Source organism: Tachypleus tridentatus, chromosome 2, assembly GCF_004210375.1.
Source record: "Tachypleus tridentatus isolate NWPU-2018 chromosome 2, ASM421037v1, whole genome shotgun sequence".
NCBI lineage: Eukaryota > Metazoa > Arthropoda > Merostomata > Xiphosura > Limulidae > Tachypleus > Tachypleus tridentatus.
The window spans coordinates 138,892,125-138,909,753 of NC_134826.1; the positions used below are offsets into that span (position 1 = coordinate 138,892,125).

At 35.1% G+C, this 17,629-nt stretch overlaps 1 protein-coding gene across 2 annotated transcripts; it reads left to right on the top strand.

The window, feature by feature from the left end:
* Window positions 1–4,048: 4,048 nt before the first annotated feature.
* On the top strand, window positions 4,049–13,457 carry LOC143245232 (uncharacterized). 2 transcript variants are annotated; one of them, XM_076491349.1, is made up of 2 exons: window positions 4,049–4,447; window positions 10,546–13,457. In XM_076491349.1, exons 1-2 carry the CDS (start codon window positions 4,358–4,360, stop codon window positions 11,659–11,661), a joined length of 1,206 nt encoding a protein of 401 aa, XP_076347464.1. In that variant the 5' UTR covers window positions 4,049–4,357; the 3' UTR covers window positions 11,662–13,457. The 2 variants fall into 2 exon arrangements, with proteins under 2 accessions (XP_076347464.1, XP_076347465.1); XM_076491350.1 differs by lacking the exon at window positions 4,049–4,447 and adding an exon at window positions 9,080–9,158.
* Window positions 13,458–17,629: the final 4,172 nt, after the last annotated feature.

A 17,629-nucleotide genomic window follows, 5' to 3' on the forward strand; every position in this document is an offset into this window, starting at 1 on the left:
CATTTTCTTCTTGTTATTATTTAATTTCTAACTTTCTATACTGATATAATTTTTAATTTTGTATCATGAAAGAGATACCTGATACTGACTTACATCGATCAAAACAAGATAATGCAGAATACTTTTATTGATTATCGCGTCACTAGGATCGCATAGATTACTAGTTTGGAGTAATTTACTATAATAACGTGTTGAAGTTCATACAAAAGGTGATTTGATGTGTAACGTACTTAATGAGACAGTGTCTTGCAATAGGCTTTTAATTATAGAATAACTTGGAGTTTAATGTTGTTGGGTAAATCAGGTTACAACTATATTTATTACTTGAAGTTTGGTATTGTTGGGTAAATCAAGTTATAACTATATTTATTACTTGAAGTTTGGTGTTGTTGGGTAAATCAAGTTATAACTATATTTATTACTTGAAGTTTAATGTTGTTGGGTAAATCAAGTTACAACTATATTTATTACTTGAAGTTTGGTATTGTTGGGTAGATCGAGTTATAACTATATTTATTACTTGAAGTTTGGTATTGTTGGGGAAATCAAGTTATAACTATATTTGTTACTTGAAGTTTGGTGTTGCTGGGGAAATCAAGTTATAACTATATTTATTACTTGAAGTTTGGTGTTGTTGGAGAAATTAAGTTATAACTATATTTATTACTTGAAGTTTGGTGTTGCTGGGGAAATCAAGTTATAACTATATTTATTACTTGAAGTTTGGTGTTGTTGGAGAAATTAAGTTATAACTATATTTATTACTTGAAGTTTGGTATTGTTGGGAAGATCAAGTTATAACTATATTTATTACTTGAAGTTTGGTGTTGTTGGGGAAATCAAGTTATAACTATATTTATTACTTGGAGTTTAATGTTGTTGGGTAAATCAAGTTACAACTATATTTATTACTTGGAGTTTGGTGTTGTTGGGTAAATCAAGTTACAACTATATTTATTACTTGGAGTTTAATGTTGTTGGGTAAATCAACTTACAATTATATTTATTACTTGGAGTTTAATGTTGTTGGGTAAATCAAGTTACAACTATATTTATTACTTGAAGTTTGGTATTGTTGGGAAGATCAAGTTATAACTATATTTATTACTTGAAGTTTGGTGTTGTTGGGGAAATCAAGTTATAACTATATTTATTACTTGAAGTTTGGTGTTGTTGGGTAAATCAAGTTATAACTATATTTATTACTTGAAGTTTGGTATTGTTGGGTAGATCGAGTTATAACTATATTTATTACTTGAAGTTTGGTGATGTTGGGTAAATCAAGTTATAACTATATTTATTACTTGAAGTTTGGTGTTGTTGGGGAAATCAAGTTATAACTATATTTATTATTTGAAGTTTGGTATTGTTGGGAAGATCAAGTTATAACTATATTTATTACTTGAAGTTTGGTGTTGTTGGGGAAATCAAGTTAAAACTATATTTATTACTTGAAGTTTGGTGTTGTTGGGTAAATCAAGTTATAACTATATTTATTACTTGAAGTTTGGTGTTGTTGGGTAGATCAAGTTATAACTATATTTATTACTTGAAGTTTGGTGTTGTTGGGGAAATCAAGTTATAACTATATTTATTACTTGAAGTTTGGTGTTGTTGGGGAAATCAAGTTATAACTATATTTATTACTTGAAGTTTGGTGTTGTTGGGAAATCAAGTTATAACTATATTTATTACTTGAAGTTTGGTGTTGTTGGGTAAATCAAGTTATAACTATATTTATTACTTGAAGTTTGGTATTGTTGGGTAGATCAAGTTATAACTATATTTATTACTTGAAGTTTGGTGTTGTTGGGGAAATCAAGTTACAACTATATTTATTACTTGAAGTTTGGTGTTGTTGGGTAAATCAAGTTACAACTATATTTATTACTTTGAGTTTAATGTTGTTGGGTAAATCACGTTACAACTATATTTATTACTTGGAGTTTAATGTTGTTGGGTAAATCAAGTTACAACTATATTTATTACTTGAAGTTTGGTATTGTTGGGTAGATCGAGTTATAACTATATTTATTACTTGAAGTTTGGTATTGTTGGGGAAATCAAGTTATAACTATATTTATTACTTGAAGTTTGGTGTTGTTGGGGAAATCAAGTTATAACTATATTTATTACTTGAAGTTTGGTGTTGTTGGGGAAATCAAGTTAAAACTATATTTATTACTTGAAGTTTGGTGTTGTTGGAGAAATCAAGTTATAAGTATATTTATTACTTGAAGTTTGGTATTGTTGGGGAAATCAAGTTATAACTATATTTATTACTTGAAGTTTGGTGTTGTTGGGTAAATCAAGTTACAACTATATTTATTACTTGGAGTTTAATGTTGTTGGGTAAATCAAGTTACAACTATATTTATTACTTGAATTTTGGTGTTGTTGGGTAAATCAAGTTACAACTATATTTATTACTTGGAGTTTAATGTTGTTGGGTAGATCAAGTTATAACTATATTTATTACTTGAAGTTTGGTATTGTTGGGTTGATCAAGTTATAACTATATTTATTACTTGAAGTTTGGTGTTGTTGGGGAAATCAAGTTATAACTATATTTATTACTTGAAGTTTGGTGTTGTTGGGTAAATCAAGTTATAACTATATTTATTACTTGAAGTTTGGTATTGTTGGGTTGATCAAGTTATAACTATATTTATTACTTGAAGTTTGGTGTTGTTGGGGAAATCAAGTTATAACTATATTTATTACTTGAAGTTTGGTGTTGTTGGGTAAATCAAGTTATAACTATATTTATTACTTGAAGTTTGGTATTGTTGGGTAGATCAAGTTGTAACTATATTTATTACTTGAAGTTTGGTGTTGTTGGGGAAATCAAGTTACAACTATATTTATTACTTGAAGTTTGGTGTTGTTGGGGAAATCAAGTTATAACTATATTTATTACTTGAAGTTTGGTATTGTTGGGTAAATCAAGTTATAACTATATTTATTACTTGAAGTTTGGTGTTGTTGGGGAAATCAAGTTATAACTATATTTATTACTTGAAGTTTGGTATTGTTGGGTAAATCAAGTTATAACTATATTTATTACTTGAAGTTTGGTGTTGTTGGGTAAATCAAGTTATAACTATATTTATTACTTGAAGTTTGGTATTGTTGGGTAGATCAAGTTATAACTATATTTATTACTTGGAGTTTGGTATTGTTGGGTAAATCAAGTTATTACTATGTTTATTACTTGAAGTTTGGTATTGTTGGGTAGTTTGGTGTTGTTGGGGAAATCAAGTTATAACTATATTTATTACTTGAAGTTTGGTATTGTTGGGTAAATCAAGTTATAACTATATTTATTACTTGAAGTTTGGTATTGTTGGGTAAATCAAGTTATTACTATATTTATTACTTGAAGTTTGGTATTGTTGGGTAAATCAAGTTATTACTATATTTATTACTTGAAGTTTGGTATTGGTGGGTAAATCAAGTTATAACTATATTTATTACTTGAAGTTTGGTATTGTTGGGTAAATCAAGTTATAACTATATTTATTACTTAAAGTTTGGTGTTGTTGTATGAAAAAACTGATTTTTTTAAAAAAAAAAAAAGATTAGTTGTTTTTTATTAGACAAAGGAAATTATTGTTATAATTATTTAAAACTTGGTATTGTTGGATAAGTCATGATTAGATAATTACTGGAAACTTAATGAGCTATGAAATTGCTAATCATTGTTCATATTTTTATTGAACTTTCAAAGGCTTTAGTAATCGTTATACGCTTGTGAAACAGTAACGTTTAGTTTTAACGCATCACAAATGTATTTCGATTCTACGAGCAAACGTTATGTTTAAGTCGTGGAAGATTAGTTTGTCGAGAACCAGGGTAAGTTAACTGGAACTGGTTCTTGGTAGGAATGCCGAGAGAAACATAATATTTGAAGTAGGATAAACGGAATATTCTAGTAGCCAATCGTACGTTTGTATCAGTCATAAGATCTTTGTAAGGCATCCTGGTGGTCTGCGTGACATCCATCGTCAGCATCCACGCTTTCTGCCAAAGCCTTTAGAGCGAAGGACCGAAAGGTGGCGCGTGCACTGTGTGCACCCTGTAGTTGGATCAGCAGTGGCTCATTCAGAAAACATATTTTTATGTGTTCCAGCCCCATCAGTGAGCTGTCGCCTTAGTGCATCGCCACTGATTGGCGCTTGACAGAAGCAGGCTTGATTGGCAGTAACATGTACTGTAGTAGACAGAAAGAATCCAGTGAAAACAGGTGATCTCGTAGATAGTCGAGTCACTCTGTCTTGAAGACGTGAGGTTGCACGCGTCAGTCACGCCAGAAGCAATCACTTTATACAGGTTAGTTGAACCCACTGTCCGACCTATGTCTAGTGGTACAGCGATCCTAGCTTCGGTTTCCCTGAACTACAGGTATTCTACATCTATGGCCTCTGAAATGGCGGATTTCCACGATGTAAGTGTAACACCAATTCTATGTAGAACAATACATGGTTTATCCATGCATCCGAGAAGCTATAGGTTACATACAATTGAAAATAGATGGCTTATATAATAATTAAGTTGTTAATCTATTGGCCATGTGTGGTGGTACGTAAGGAAAACGTCTCCGTAATTTGAAAGCAAACTGGTTATATCGATTGTTGCGCCATCTAAAGGAATAGAAATAGAACTGAATTAACACTTAATTCATAAAGATTTTGTTTATTTGTTTTTACTTTGACTTATTCTATATGAAAGGAACTTTTTATGTAATAAAGTTTTGCTGATTAACAATAATTTTAAATACAATACTTTTACACATTTATTACTTGGTCAAACATTTTAGTACGCTGTGTGGCGTTCCTGGGGACTTTAACAATTCCGAAAAAAATTATTCGTTGTTTTAAAATTGTTGCCGAAATGCTCAGTAATGTTTAACAATGCAGTTCAGTGTAAACTGTAATACCAATAATTTGGACCACAAAAACTTCTTTGTACTTAACTTACTTTGGACCACAGATTATCCATAATTATTCCTCTAAGCGACGTAATTTTCTTGTCTTTTTAGAAATATTCGATGAAAACAATGAATTTCTGGCATAGTAAATGTTTCTATCGAATTAGAGTAGCCCAACAGTTGGCGGTGGGTGCTATTTATTACTTACCGATCGTCTAGTATGTCAGTTGAAGATGAGGGCTAGCTAATGAATATACCCCTGGTATTGCTATGAACAAATATTCAACATAAACAGCAAATAGGTTATAAAACCGTGTGTATACTTGGGATAGTAGTAACAGCTGTTTCTAAACGTGTCTAGATACGTGTTACACGTAGAACCGATTGAATGCCAGTTGGACTTTGACTGCATCTTTGCCTGAGTACAAATTACCATCTGGACTTGGACAGCTTTGTTATCTATCTATAAACATAGCAGCTGAACTTTTACTGCATCTTTACCTGTGTACAAATAGCCATCTGGGGTAGAATATCCTTGTTATCTGTGTATAAGCATACCAGCTGGACTTTGACAACTTCCTTGTCTGTGTACAAAATTCTTACTGGATTTTGACAACTTGTTTGTATCCAAGCATAGCAGTCTGATTTAATGTAAAGCCTCGACAACTAGAATGAGTTTGTATTCAATATAAACACGTTATTGTTTGTACTAAACAAACACACTTAATCAGTTAAAATAATCAGCAAGTTTAGAGTAAAACTCTTTCTGTTTAATGTGCCAGAAGATGATATAGCAAAAACACTTTTACGGGGATTCCTCAAAAGTGGGCCCAAAATTTTGCATCGATTTACACTAGAGCACGTAAATAAATATTTAGCTACTATTTAGCGTTCGTGTCTTTCTTATAGCAAAGTCACATCGGGCTATCTGCTGATTCCACCGAGAGGAATCGAATCCCTAATTTTAGCGTTGTAAATCCGTAGATTTACTGCTGTACCAGCGGGGTACATTTAGCGTTCGTAACTACTTAGTTATTGAATTTAAACTTACTTTATAGCGGCCCTGTAACCGCGTGCCTATGACCCATTGGTTCGCTAGAATATAAATATACAAATATCTAAAGGTAATGTCACACAACAGGACGAACATGATCGATAAGGTTGCCGTCATTCTGCTAACCCTTAACTTAAGTCTTTTGCCTACATTGTACTTTGACCTCTTGCTTGATCGTTGTGAAGAACTCCGTTAAGGAAGACCTCTAAAGGTCACAAAATGTTGATGCTGACCTTTGTATTCATTCCCGATCAAGAGAATTCTTATATCACGCCTAATTAGAATTTGAGCCCAGGACCACTCGTACACTAGGATTATATCATTAGGGCGTATTTCGAGGCCTAAAACTTATAACACTCACAATTAATAAAAATATTAACCTAAGGTGCCACTATCCCATTGATATTAACTTACATTATTAAAGTTAACAATACCAATATACTCAACATAAATAATAGCATTCGTTATCCAATAAATGTATCATAACCCCCTTTCTATCATTGTCCACCTTTAATACCAGAACTCATATCTTACATTAACATTTACCAATAATATTAGTACCATTGATAATAACTCACAATTATTATATCTTTGCTTGTTATATGAGCAACAAATACCTTGCAGTCAGTATTAAAATACACCACCAATAACAATATTCGCGCCTTCCAGTAACACAGCGTTATGTCTACGGATTTACAACGCTAAAAACCGGGTGTTTAAACACGTGGTGGGCGTTTGTTTTTCTTGTAGCAAAGCCACATCGGGCTATCTGCTGAACCCACCGAGGGGAATCGAACCCCTGATTTTAGCGTTGTAAATCGGAGACTTACCGCTGTACTAGCGGGAGGCACAGGTGGTGGGCAGAGCACAGATAGCTCATTGTGCAGCTTTGTGCTTAATTCAAACCACCGACGACAACATCACTCACCAACAGATATCGGTGCCAAACTTCAGATATTTATCTGACTTGTATCTTAATTAACAGAGTATATAACAATGAATACTAATTTGCACGATCTTGTATATATTTGGCCCATGGCGTGTGTCCGAGCGTTCGTCTGTCTCTAGTTTACCGCGGCCGCTCCCCGCGTTGCGTTCGAAAAGTTACGCACGCAGGCAAAGCTCTACATTCACTTGCTTGTGTTGAACATCCATCAACGAATAATGTTGATGTCATATGTTATTTCTCAAGCAGGATATTCTACATTAAATTGTTAAGAATTAATAACGCTTTCATTAACATATCAAAATGTGACGTAACTTAAATAATAAAAATGTAGATTTATCGTATTTTTATTCTCTAGTGGACGGACTCTTAGCACGACTGAAGTATTCAACAATTACTTTTCACAGTTGTCAGTAGTAGCAGTTCAGAGCTTTGACTCTGAGTGAAACCGAGAGTGTAACACAATTAACCATTTTAAAGTTTATTTTAAATTAACTTAAAGTTTCCCGTCACTGGGGACGAGTACTTTTGCTTGCAATAGGGAATCCACTAAATATTTATTAAATAACAACATATATAACACAAAATACTGCTTTAATCATAACATGATACATCGAATATCTTAACTAAAGATAGGTAATATACCGAATACCTCTTAAATAACAACAGCTGATACACAAATACCTCTGGGGTAACAGTGGAATTTATACATCTCTGTATTTAATAAGAAAGCAACTTCCTATCTCGAATAAAATAAACTAAATTGTTTCTTGAATAAGAACGTTGGTATATTAAATATTTGATTTATAACATAGTGTTTAGTTTAGTTATCACCACTAGATTCCATCTAAGAACATAGGGCCGCAATCGCTTGCGGATTCTTCAACAAGTATTTGAGTGAGTAGGTTGTAAGCCCACTGCACCGAGCCATCCCTAATTTAGCAGTGTAAGACCAGAGGGAAGGCAGCTAGTCATCACCACCCACCGCCAACTCTTGGGCTACTCTTTAACCAACGAATAGTGGGATTGACCGTCACATTATAACGCCCCCACGGCTGGGAGGACGAGCATGTTTGGCGCGACGCGGGCGCGAACCCCGGATTACGAGTCGCACGCCTTACGCGCTTGGCCATGTCAGGCCACATAACATAGAGTGCTTACAGTTTATTAAATGAAACAAGAACACCATGGTACATCTATATGAAATAATAAATTAATAGCGTCAGAACCACCCACGAATAAAACAGGTGTTATGCTAAAACCAAACAACCAATCAAATTCTTTATGAGGAAAAGTCCCTACACGCGCATCCAGGAAACCAACTTAGGATTCTGGAGTTAAAAATAATACTCACATTTTCATCACTTAACAGTGATCTGATGAGGAGGCTTACACTGCAATTCTCATATGGTCATATTATGATGTTTACTACCTATTGTAGCATTCTTTTCCTCGCAGTCAACATGCCAGGCTGCTGATCATTAGGTACTGAGTTGAGACGTCATGCGCGTCACTTTCAATTGTGGACGCGATGTAACTGTGAAGGTTATTCGTGTTATTTGGCTCAAAGGGTCAAAGCCTTTGTGGCTGCAGTGTATGCTAGCTAGCTGCCTTCCGTCTCAACAGGAGTGTCAAGTTAATGGCGGGTAACTTGAACTCAGCGGGTTTGTAACCTATTCGTTCAGTTTTCTTACTTCAAAGGTACCCAATGTTCCACTTCTTTCGAGTACAAAGACAACGAGAAATCTTTCTCAATCGTTTTTGGATTTAAAGAAGAAAACTCATTTTAAACAATGACGTATCTGTTATGTCACGAGCGTAAAGATTTTTCAACAGTGTCTTACATGTACACTCGTCTTTAGTATACACGCAACTATTAATTAATTGACATGTATACAAACGGCCTTCACTAAATGAAAATGACACAATTATACACGTACACCACAAACAATCTTACACGCGTGTATAAGGACTTATATAAACACGCACGTGAAATTAGATAAATGTCACAAGATAACATCAGCATCTGCCAATCATCTCAGTCGTACAGATCGTCAGTCCTTCTAACAGCGCGTGCATTTTACCCCCTCCAGTAGTTCGCTCAGCCTTATGCTTGAGCTACGCCCATTTCTCTAATACCCTGAGCGCCGTCCACCTATGTATCTATTGCTGAGATAAGGTTATACCAGGCGGTACTGCATCGTTAAGTTTTGAGCGTGGCACTTAAGGTAAATTTTAACCTTTGTAATTTTTGAAACATAAAGAGTTAACCTCTTGTGTTCGTGAGTAATTCAATTACATTGATGAACGTTGTTTTTATATGAACGAGTTGAAGCTGACCAGACTATATGTTTTGTGGATACATCCTACCAAAGACACGAAACTAATCCTCCATTTATATTTATATGATTTAACCATTAAGTAGAGTAGGATGTTAGATATTTAATGTTATAGAAACCACGAGTGGTTATGTTGGCTGGACCGTAAGTTTTTATGTCCATACAATGCGTAGTTAGTTTTTCAATTGTACAAGGTCCATGGATTTGGTCAAGATGTTATTTTTTTAAATTACACAAATTTGATTAGTTAGATTGTCATGTTATTGTTTTAAGTTGAGCAAAGTTAATTAATTAAAGTAGGATATTATATTTTACGTCACATAAAATGTATTGGTTAGACTGTGATATAATGTTCATATTGTAGTAAGGTTTTATTTTCATGTTGTGAAAATCGGATTAGTTAGATTATAATGTTATTTTGACGTTGTACAAAGTTCGGTAGTTAAAGAAGGATGTTATTTTCATGTTGTAAAAATGTTATTAGTTAGATTAAGATGTTATTTTCATGTACAAAGTTGATTAGCCAGACTAGGATGTTATTTCGATGTTGTACGAAGTTGACGAGTTAGACTAGGATGTTATTTTCATATTATACAAAGTTTGTTATTTTAACTAGAAAGATAGTTTTTAAGTTATACAAATATCTAATGTTTTACATAAACAGCTTTCTTCGTTTTTTCAAGAAAGGTAACAAATACCAGACAATTAAAAAACAACAGACAGGTTACAAATACCAGACAGATAACAAACAACAGACAGGTTACAAGTAGCAAAAAAGTAACAAATAACAGACAGATAACAAATAGCAGAGAAGTAACAAATAACAGACAACTAACAAATGGTAAAGAGGTAACAAATGACAGACAATTAACACATAACAGATAGGTAGCAAATAGCAGAGAAGTAACAACTGACAGACAGGTAACAAATAACAAACAATTAACAAATGGCAGAGGTAACAAATAATAGACAATTGACAAATGGCAGGAAGGTAACAGATGATTGTAACAAATAACAGACAACTTAGAAATGAATAACAGGTAACAAATAATAGACAATTAACAAATGACAGACAGGTAACAAATAACAGATAATTAACAAATGGCAGAAGGTAACAAATAACAGACAATTAACAAATGAAAGACAGGTAGGAAATGGCACAGAGGTGATAAGCAGTTTTGGGCTGTTAAAAACAAAACTATGTGAAAAAGATACAAATGTTTATTTAGGATATTTTATTTTAAAGTCAGTATGTCGTTCTCGTCTTTTATCTTAGATGTGGCAAGACATCGAGAGTGTGTTATTAGGAGATATGAGCAGCTCGTGTTCTCGCAACGAAACGCAGTCCGTCCAGTCTGTTCTCCGGCCATTTTCTTCTCCAGATTTCAATACTACCACTCAAACTGGATTCACACCGACTTTGCGTTACCAATACCAGCAACAACTAGAACCGTCGCATCCGGATACGTTCCAATACCCGACACCGCCGCAGCTATCAGAAGGTCATTTAGGAGTGGATTTTGGATTATCCTTAGAAGGAAATAAACAGCTTTATGTCGACAATTTTTCTGTTCTGCATCCAAACGTGAAGAGCGAAATGTCCTCAGCGGGTACAGTACCTGATTCAGGTAGTGTGGAACAGTTGCACTTATTCAGTCCTAGTACCCACGGTCAGAGTAACGTACCAATGGCTTCAGAGGTCAAAACTGAAGATCGGCAGTACATTGATAACGCAAACACGGAATATTTTAACGGACATTGGACGGCTTATAACTGTACTGTGCCTGATCAACAAGTCTCACCCACAGCTGCTCCCGACAGTCGTGCCATTAGATACGCTTATCAAGCTGACCCCTTTGGAGGCTATCATTTGAATATGGCCAGAACACAAACCGGACTGTTACGCCCGCATCTTTCTTCCGGCATGACTCAGTCCTACACTCCTTCCTATCCTGGTCACTCTAGAATGGTAACTCCACCAACTTCTCCTCAACTGACCGAATTTCTCGTCAGTGGTCACGGGCCAGTGGGGAACACAACCTTATATGCAGGTGGTAGTAACCTGCAACCACCAGCTCCCAAGTCTAGGCGAGGACGCCGATCGAGAGGACCCAAGAGTGTAACAGTTCACTCCTGCTCTTACAACGGCTGTACGAAAACCTACTCGAAAAGCTCGCACCTAAAGGCTCATCTCCGGACACACACCGGCGAGAAACCTTATCATTGTACGTGGAAAGGTTGTGCCTGGAAGTTTGCACGTTCCGACGAATTGACCAGGCACTACAGGAAGCACACGGGCGACAGACCGTTTCAATGCCGTTTATGTGAACGCGCCTTTTCTAGGTCCGACCATCTGTCGCTCCACATGAAAAGACACGCAGAAATTGTCTGATCTGCAGTCTGGCTATTCTTATGAGGTCACGCCGCGGACACTGTTTGATCATCGAGAGAAGTTTGAAAAAAAATAACACCTTGGTAACATTGAAGGAGTGCTAGTCATGGACGGTTATATGACATATCCTCAACTCCAAACGATCCACTAGCGTCGTGGGCTTCGAACAAGTAAAAGAAATCCATCTAGTTAGAGATTAAATAGAAAATGCAGGTGCTCTGTGTCCGGCAAGACAACACAGGTAGGTAAAGACACTGTTTTAAAGGCTCAGGACATTACATGACATAGAAACATGTGTAATAATACATTCAGTGGCATTTAACACATTCTAAAACTTCATACATTACAGGATTGTAAATACACTTCTTCAATCGCTTTATTTCTCTTTGAGTTATAATTATATTCGATAAACACAAACATTACTAATTAAGAAAATCCGTAAAATTCATCTCTCTGGCGTACTTGTAAGAAAAGCTTTACGTAATTATATTTAAGAGAAAGAAACAATTAGTGAAACTTTTATATGTATAATATTTATTAGCCAAACTTTTATATATAGTTTACCACAGTAAGAGAGCATTTTTAGTAAACTTTTTCTACATGATTCACCATAGAAACACAACACACCTCAGTCAAACTTTTATACACTGCTTATACTGACATAAACCGTTCATTAGTCAACTTTTCCTATATTATTTACTACAGAAATAAAGCATTCGTCAGTCACACTTATCTTGCATGATTGTCACTATATAGAAATTTAACTTTTCATAATATCTTCTGAAATCTTTCCTTCCTATTACCGAAATACATTTTTTAAAATAACCATTTCTAAAGTGAACTATGATGATCATTTCGAATAGGCCCGGCATGGCCAGGTGGGTTAAGGCGTGCTACTCGTAATCTGAGGGTCGCGGGTTGGAATCTCCATAACTCCAAACATGCTCTCCCTTTTAGCAGTGGGGGCGTTATAATGTGACGGTCAATCCCACTATTCGTTGGTAAAAGAGTAGCTCAAGAGTTGGCGGTGGGTGGTGATGACTAGATGCTTTCTCTCTAGTCTTACACTGCTAAATTATGGACGGCTAGCGCAGATAGCCCTCGAGTAGCTTTGTGCGAAATTTAAAAAGAAACAAACAAACATTTCGAATAGGTACTTTATAACACAACTACTATATAGAAAGAAGACAGAAAGAAGGTTTGTTATGTAAATTAACTGTTTTTTATATCTTATGTACAAAAAGAACGTATTCCAATGATACTAAATTTTTACTGAGATCTTTTACTTTATTTTGTTGTAAAAATAAAAGTTTTTCTTTACTTCATATGCGTGTAAAACTGTAAGACAAGAGGCTTCGCCTTATAATGTTTTATATATATATATATATATTGGTAGCATGAACTCTGGTTCGGGTGTGCTCTAATAATTAACGTTGTCGGGCTATAAATCTGTGAATTTCTGGTTCATAGCCAGCTACTGACAACACGTGTTTCGACCTACGGGATCATGAATACACTACAGAAGTGACAGTCATTTCCTACTATTCGGACAAATACTAGATATGGCTATATGTACTGTTATCTGGCTCCTTCCTTCTAGTCTTTCTGTCCTACGTTAGAAACGGCTATATGTACTAGCTACCATTTCCTCTAGTCTTTTAGTCTAAATTTAGGGACGGCTATGTGTACTAGCTACCATTTCCTCTAGTCTTTTAGTCTAAATTTAGGGACGGCTATGTGTACTAGCTACCATTTCCTCTAGTCTTTTAATCTAAAATTAGGGATGGCTATGTGTACTAGCTACCATTTCCTCTAGTCTTTTAGTCTGAAATTAGGAACGGCTATGTGTACTAGCTACCATTTCCTCTAGTCTTTTAGTCTAAATTTAGGGACGGCTATGTGTACTAGCTACCATTTCCTCTAGTCTTTTAGTCTAAATTTAGGGACGGCTATGTGTACTAGCTACCACTTCCTCTAGTCTTTTAGTCTAAATTTAGGGACGGCTATGTGTACTAGCTACCATTTCCTCTAGTCTTTTAGTCTAAATTTAGGGACGGCTATGTGTACTAGCTACCATTTCCTCTAGTCTTTTAGTCTAAATTTAGGGACGGCTATGTGTACTAGCTACCATTTCCTCTAGTCTTTTAGTCTAAATTTAGGGACGGCTATGTGTACTAGCTACCATTTCCTCTAGTCTTTTTAGTCTAAATTTAGGGACGGCTATGTGTACTAACTACCATTTCCTCTAGTCTTTTAGTCTAAATTTAGGGACGGCTATGTGTACTAGCTACCATTTCCTCTAGTCTTTTAGTCTAAATTTAGGGACGGTTATGTGTACTAGCTTCTCTCCTTGTAACCTTTCAGTCCAAAATTAGTGACTATCATGTGTAGACAGCCCTTTGTGTTGCTTTACAATAAAATTCTGACACGAAAAAAATTCTATATTAATAATTTTTATATCTCAAAGGGTCAGTAAAACACGTCACACACACAGAACAATTCCTGAAACGTTGTATTTTAAAATGTTAAATACTCGTATGTATATACTAACCTCTGTGCCTTAAATTACACGCATTGATATATGAATAGTCTGAATTGAGTTTGACGTTATCGGAGCCAATAAAACGTCTACACGTCTCACAGTAGTAAACTATGCACAGAAAATTTCGTCTAATAGACGTCTTGTTTGGCAGCGTATACTAGCTAATAAATATAAATATTTTGTGGGTTTATATTTATAAAATATATATATATGTAGTTCATTCAAAGAGCCAGCGAGTTTTGAATTTAAAAGTTCTAAATTTAAAGTATACCGTAAATCGAACTGAATTTTGGGAACCACGTCGAGGAAGTTCCAAAAGTTAGTTTTCCCTGAGAAGTATAACAATTCCTTTTTATTCTGGACTGTTTTTTTCAGGCCTTTCAGTAGCTTAGCGGTGAGTTTGTTTGCTTATTTTGAACTTCGCGTAAACTGCAGGAGGGCTAATTTGTCAGCATTAGTCATCCTCAATTTTGAAATGATACACCAGAGAAAAGACATCTATTCAATACCACCCACCGCCAACTACTGAGCTGCTCTTTTACTGACGAAATGTGAGATTTATCGTCTGAAAGAGTGGGTATATTCAGGAATGAGTTCCAAACCAGTGACCCTCAGATTGCGAGTCGAGTTCCGTAACCACCAGGTCATCTCTCAGCGATAAATCGACAAGCTAAGGAGGTCAACAATGAAATGTATGCGTCTCTCACAAACAAAGCACAGATAACTTACTTTGTAGCTTTGCGCTTAACGACAACAGAGCCCAACTGCTTTATCAGTATGTGAACAGTAATTAATGCTACACAATATACAAGTAAAAGTCAACGGATTATGATATGTTATCCCCACAGAAGAGGTTTAATTATTTTTAGATAACTCTGGACCGCTTTTTATCTTTAACACTACGTTTTCGTTGTGAGTGTGTGATATGTTAAACTACTGTTCTATTGTGTATTTAATCACAATGTCAGTTTTAAGATACTTATGAATATGTCGTTAAATACGTGCAGTTTTCTAAAAGCTGGAGAACACTTGATTTGAATTTACTGGAGTCCTTGCCCGTCACATTAATAAGCTCGTTTTGATGTGCTGGTGGATAATCTCATCATAATATTTATAAAGAGACGATCCAAGCATGAATATCCTTTCTTCCTGAATCTCTCAAAAAACCTTGAGAAATGTGCGTCTGAAACCAAATGTGAATTATTATATATCTCTGTCCGATGTTTGTACCTCCATGAAGAGCCATTATACAGTGGTATAATTCCAAAGTTTGTACAACATTTCGTTATTAAAGTTCTGATTAGGAAATGTATGTCTCATGCTAATTCTATGTAATTAGTATAGGTCTCGTCTCTTTGGATAGGCATGGTTGCTGGAGCATAGGGTACTTATTTACAAATGTATAAGGGCGTCAATGCAGTTTGTTTCTTGTTTTCCAAGGATCGCTTCTGGTCTGTAATATATCGTTCAGTGATGTTTTTTTTATACTTTAAAAGTTTAAGAATATCTAATACTTATTGATTTTACGATCAATAACAAGGACGACATCGCACATGTGGAAGTGAATTGTCGATTTATCTATAAAAGCTTCTATCTCGAATTATGTATACAATTTGTCATTGTCTCTTTCTACACTGGTAAGATATATAACATTTGTTGACATTTCCCTTTATCTAATAATATATTGTGTTAAATGAAGACTACACGGTGTTATTTGTTATATATATAATAACATATTGTGTTAAATGAAGACTACACGGTGTTATTTGTTATATATATAATAATATATTGTGTTAAATGAAGACTACACGGTGTTATTTGTTATATATATAATAATATATTGTGTTAAATGAAGACAACACGGTGTTATTTGTTATATATATAATAATATATTGTGTTAAATGAAGACTACACGGTGTTATTTGTTATATATATAATAATATATTGTGTTAAATGAAGACTACACGGTGTTATTTGTTATATATATAATAATATATTGTGTTAAATGAAGACTACACAGTGTTATATGTTATATATACACGTGTATTTCAATTCACTCAACCTTCTCATCTTTAACTGAACCATTCTTGGAACAGTTCTGGTATGGTTGTCTTAAATCATTGAAAACATTCTACTGAAATGTGGTGATAACATGAAATGTGTTTCAGCGACTTTTGTTGTGTTTTGTTTGGGCCCGGCATGGCCAAGCGTATTAAGGCGTACGACTCGTAATCTGAGGGTCTTGGGTTCGCATCCCCGTCGCGCCAAACATGATCGCCCTTTCAGCCATGGGGGCGTTATAATGTGACGGTCAATCCCACTATTCGTTGATAAAAGAGTAACCCAAGAGTTGGCGGTGGGTGTTGATGATTAGCTGCTTTCCCTATAGTCTTACACTGCTAAATTAGGGACGGCTAGCACAGATAGCCCTCGAGTAGCTTTGTGCGAAATTCAAAAACAAACAAACAATTGTTTTGTTTGTTTGAATTTCGCGCCAAAAAGGCGAGCATGATTGATGTGACGAGGATTCGAACCATGCTTGTTGTGTTAATGAAATCAATGTACATTGTGGTAACATTGTGACAAGTAGATTTAATCGTTGTTTTATCTGGTAGCTTATATGGTAATAATAACCAACTCCTTATGTTTCACGACTGAATACTATTTATGAATTACGGGAATACTTAGTAGAACGCATACCTCAGCTACGTAACATTTATCATGTTTGGCTTTTAAAAAATAAAAAATGTGTCTGTATGTCCATCGTTATCAATGAGAGAACAAGAACTAATATTCCATAGATGTCCACCAAGAATAGTCAAAATACGGTCACGTTTGGCTGGGTTATAGAGCAAACGTAGTGTAAAAAATTAGTATATTAATAGATAGAGATTTGTGACTTTTATGTGATTTTAAACTTTGACATTTACCGTTAAAAGTAAATTTACCCATCTGTAAATAACAATGTGAAAAAAATCATATTTAATTGGCCATAACTACTACCAATATCAAGAAAAAATTATTGTAGCTTTAAGATTTGTTTGTTTTGGAATTTCGCACAACGCTACTCGAGGGTTATCTGTGCTAGCCGTCCCTAATTTAGCAATGTAAGACTAGAGGGAAGGCAGCCAGTCATCACCACCCCACCGCCAACTCTTGGGCTACTCTTTTACCAACGAATAGTGGGATTGACCGTCACATTATAACGCCCCCACGCTGATCAAAGCAACCAACATTCTTAAAGCTACGAGCCCGTCATGGCCAAGCGTGTTAAGGCGTGCGACTTGTAATATGAGGGTCGCAGGTTCGCATCCCTATCGCGCCAAACATGCTCGCCCTTTCAGCCGTGGGGGCGTTATAATGTGACGGTCAATCCCACTATTCGTTGGTAAAAGAGTAGCCCAAGAGTTGGCGGTGGGTGGTGAT

Excerpts from the sequence above, each read along its gene's own strand:
- LOC143245232 (XM_076491349.1), top strand. The coding sequence starts at position 4,358 with ATGTCTAGTGGTACAGCGATCCTAGCTTCGGTTTCCCTGAACTACAGG. Across the intron at positions 4,448-10,545 it reads AAATGGCGGATTTCCACGAT|ATGTGGCAAGACATCGAGAG; the intron begins GTAAGTGTAACA and ends CTTTTATCTTAG.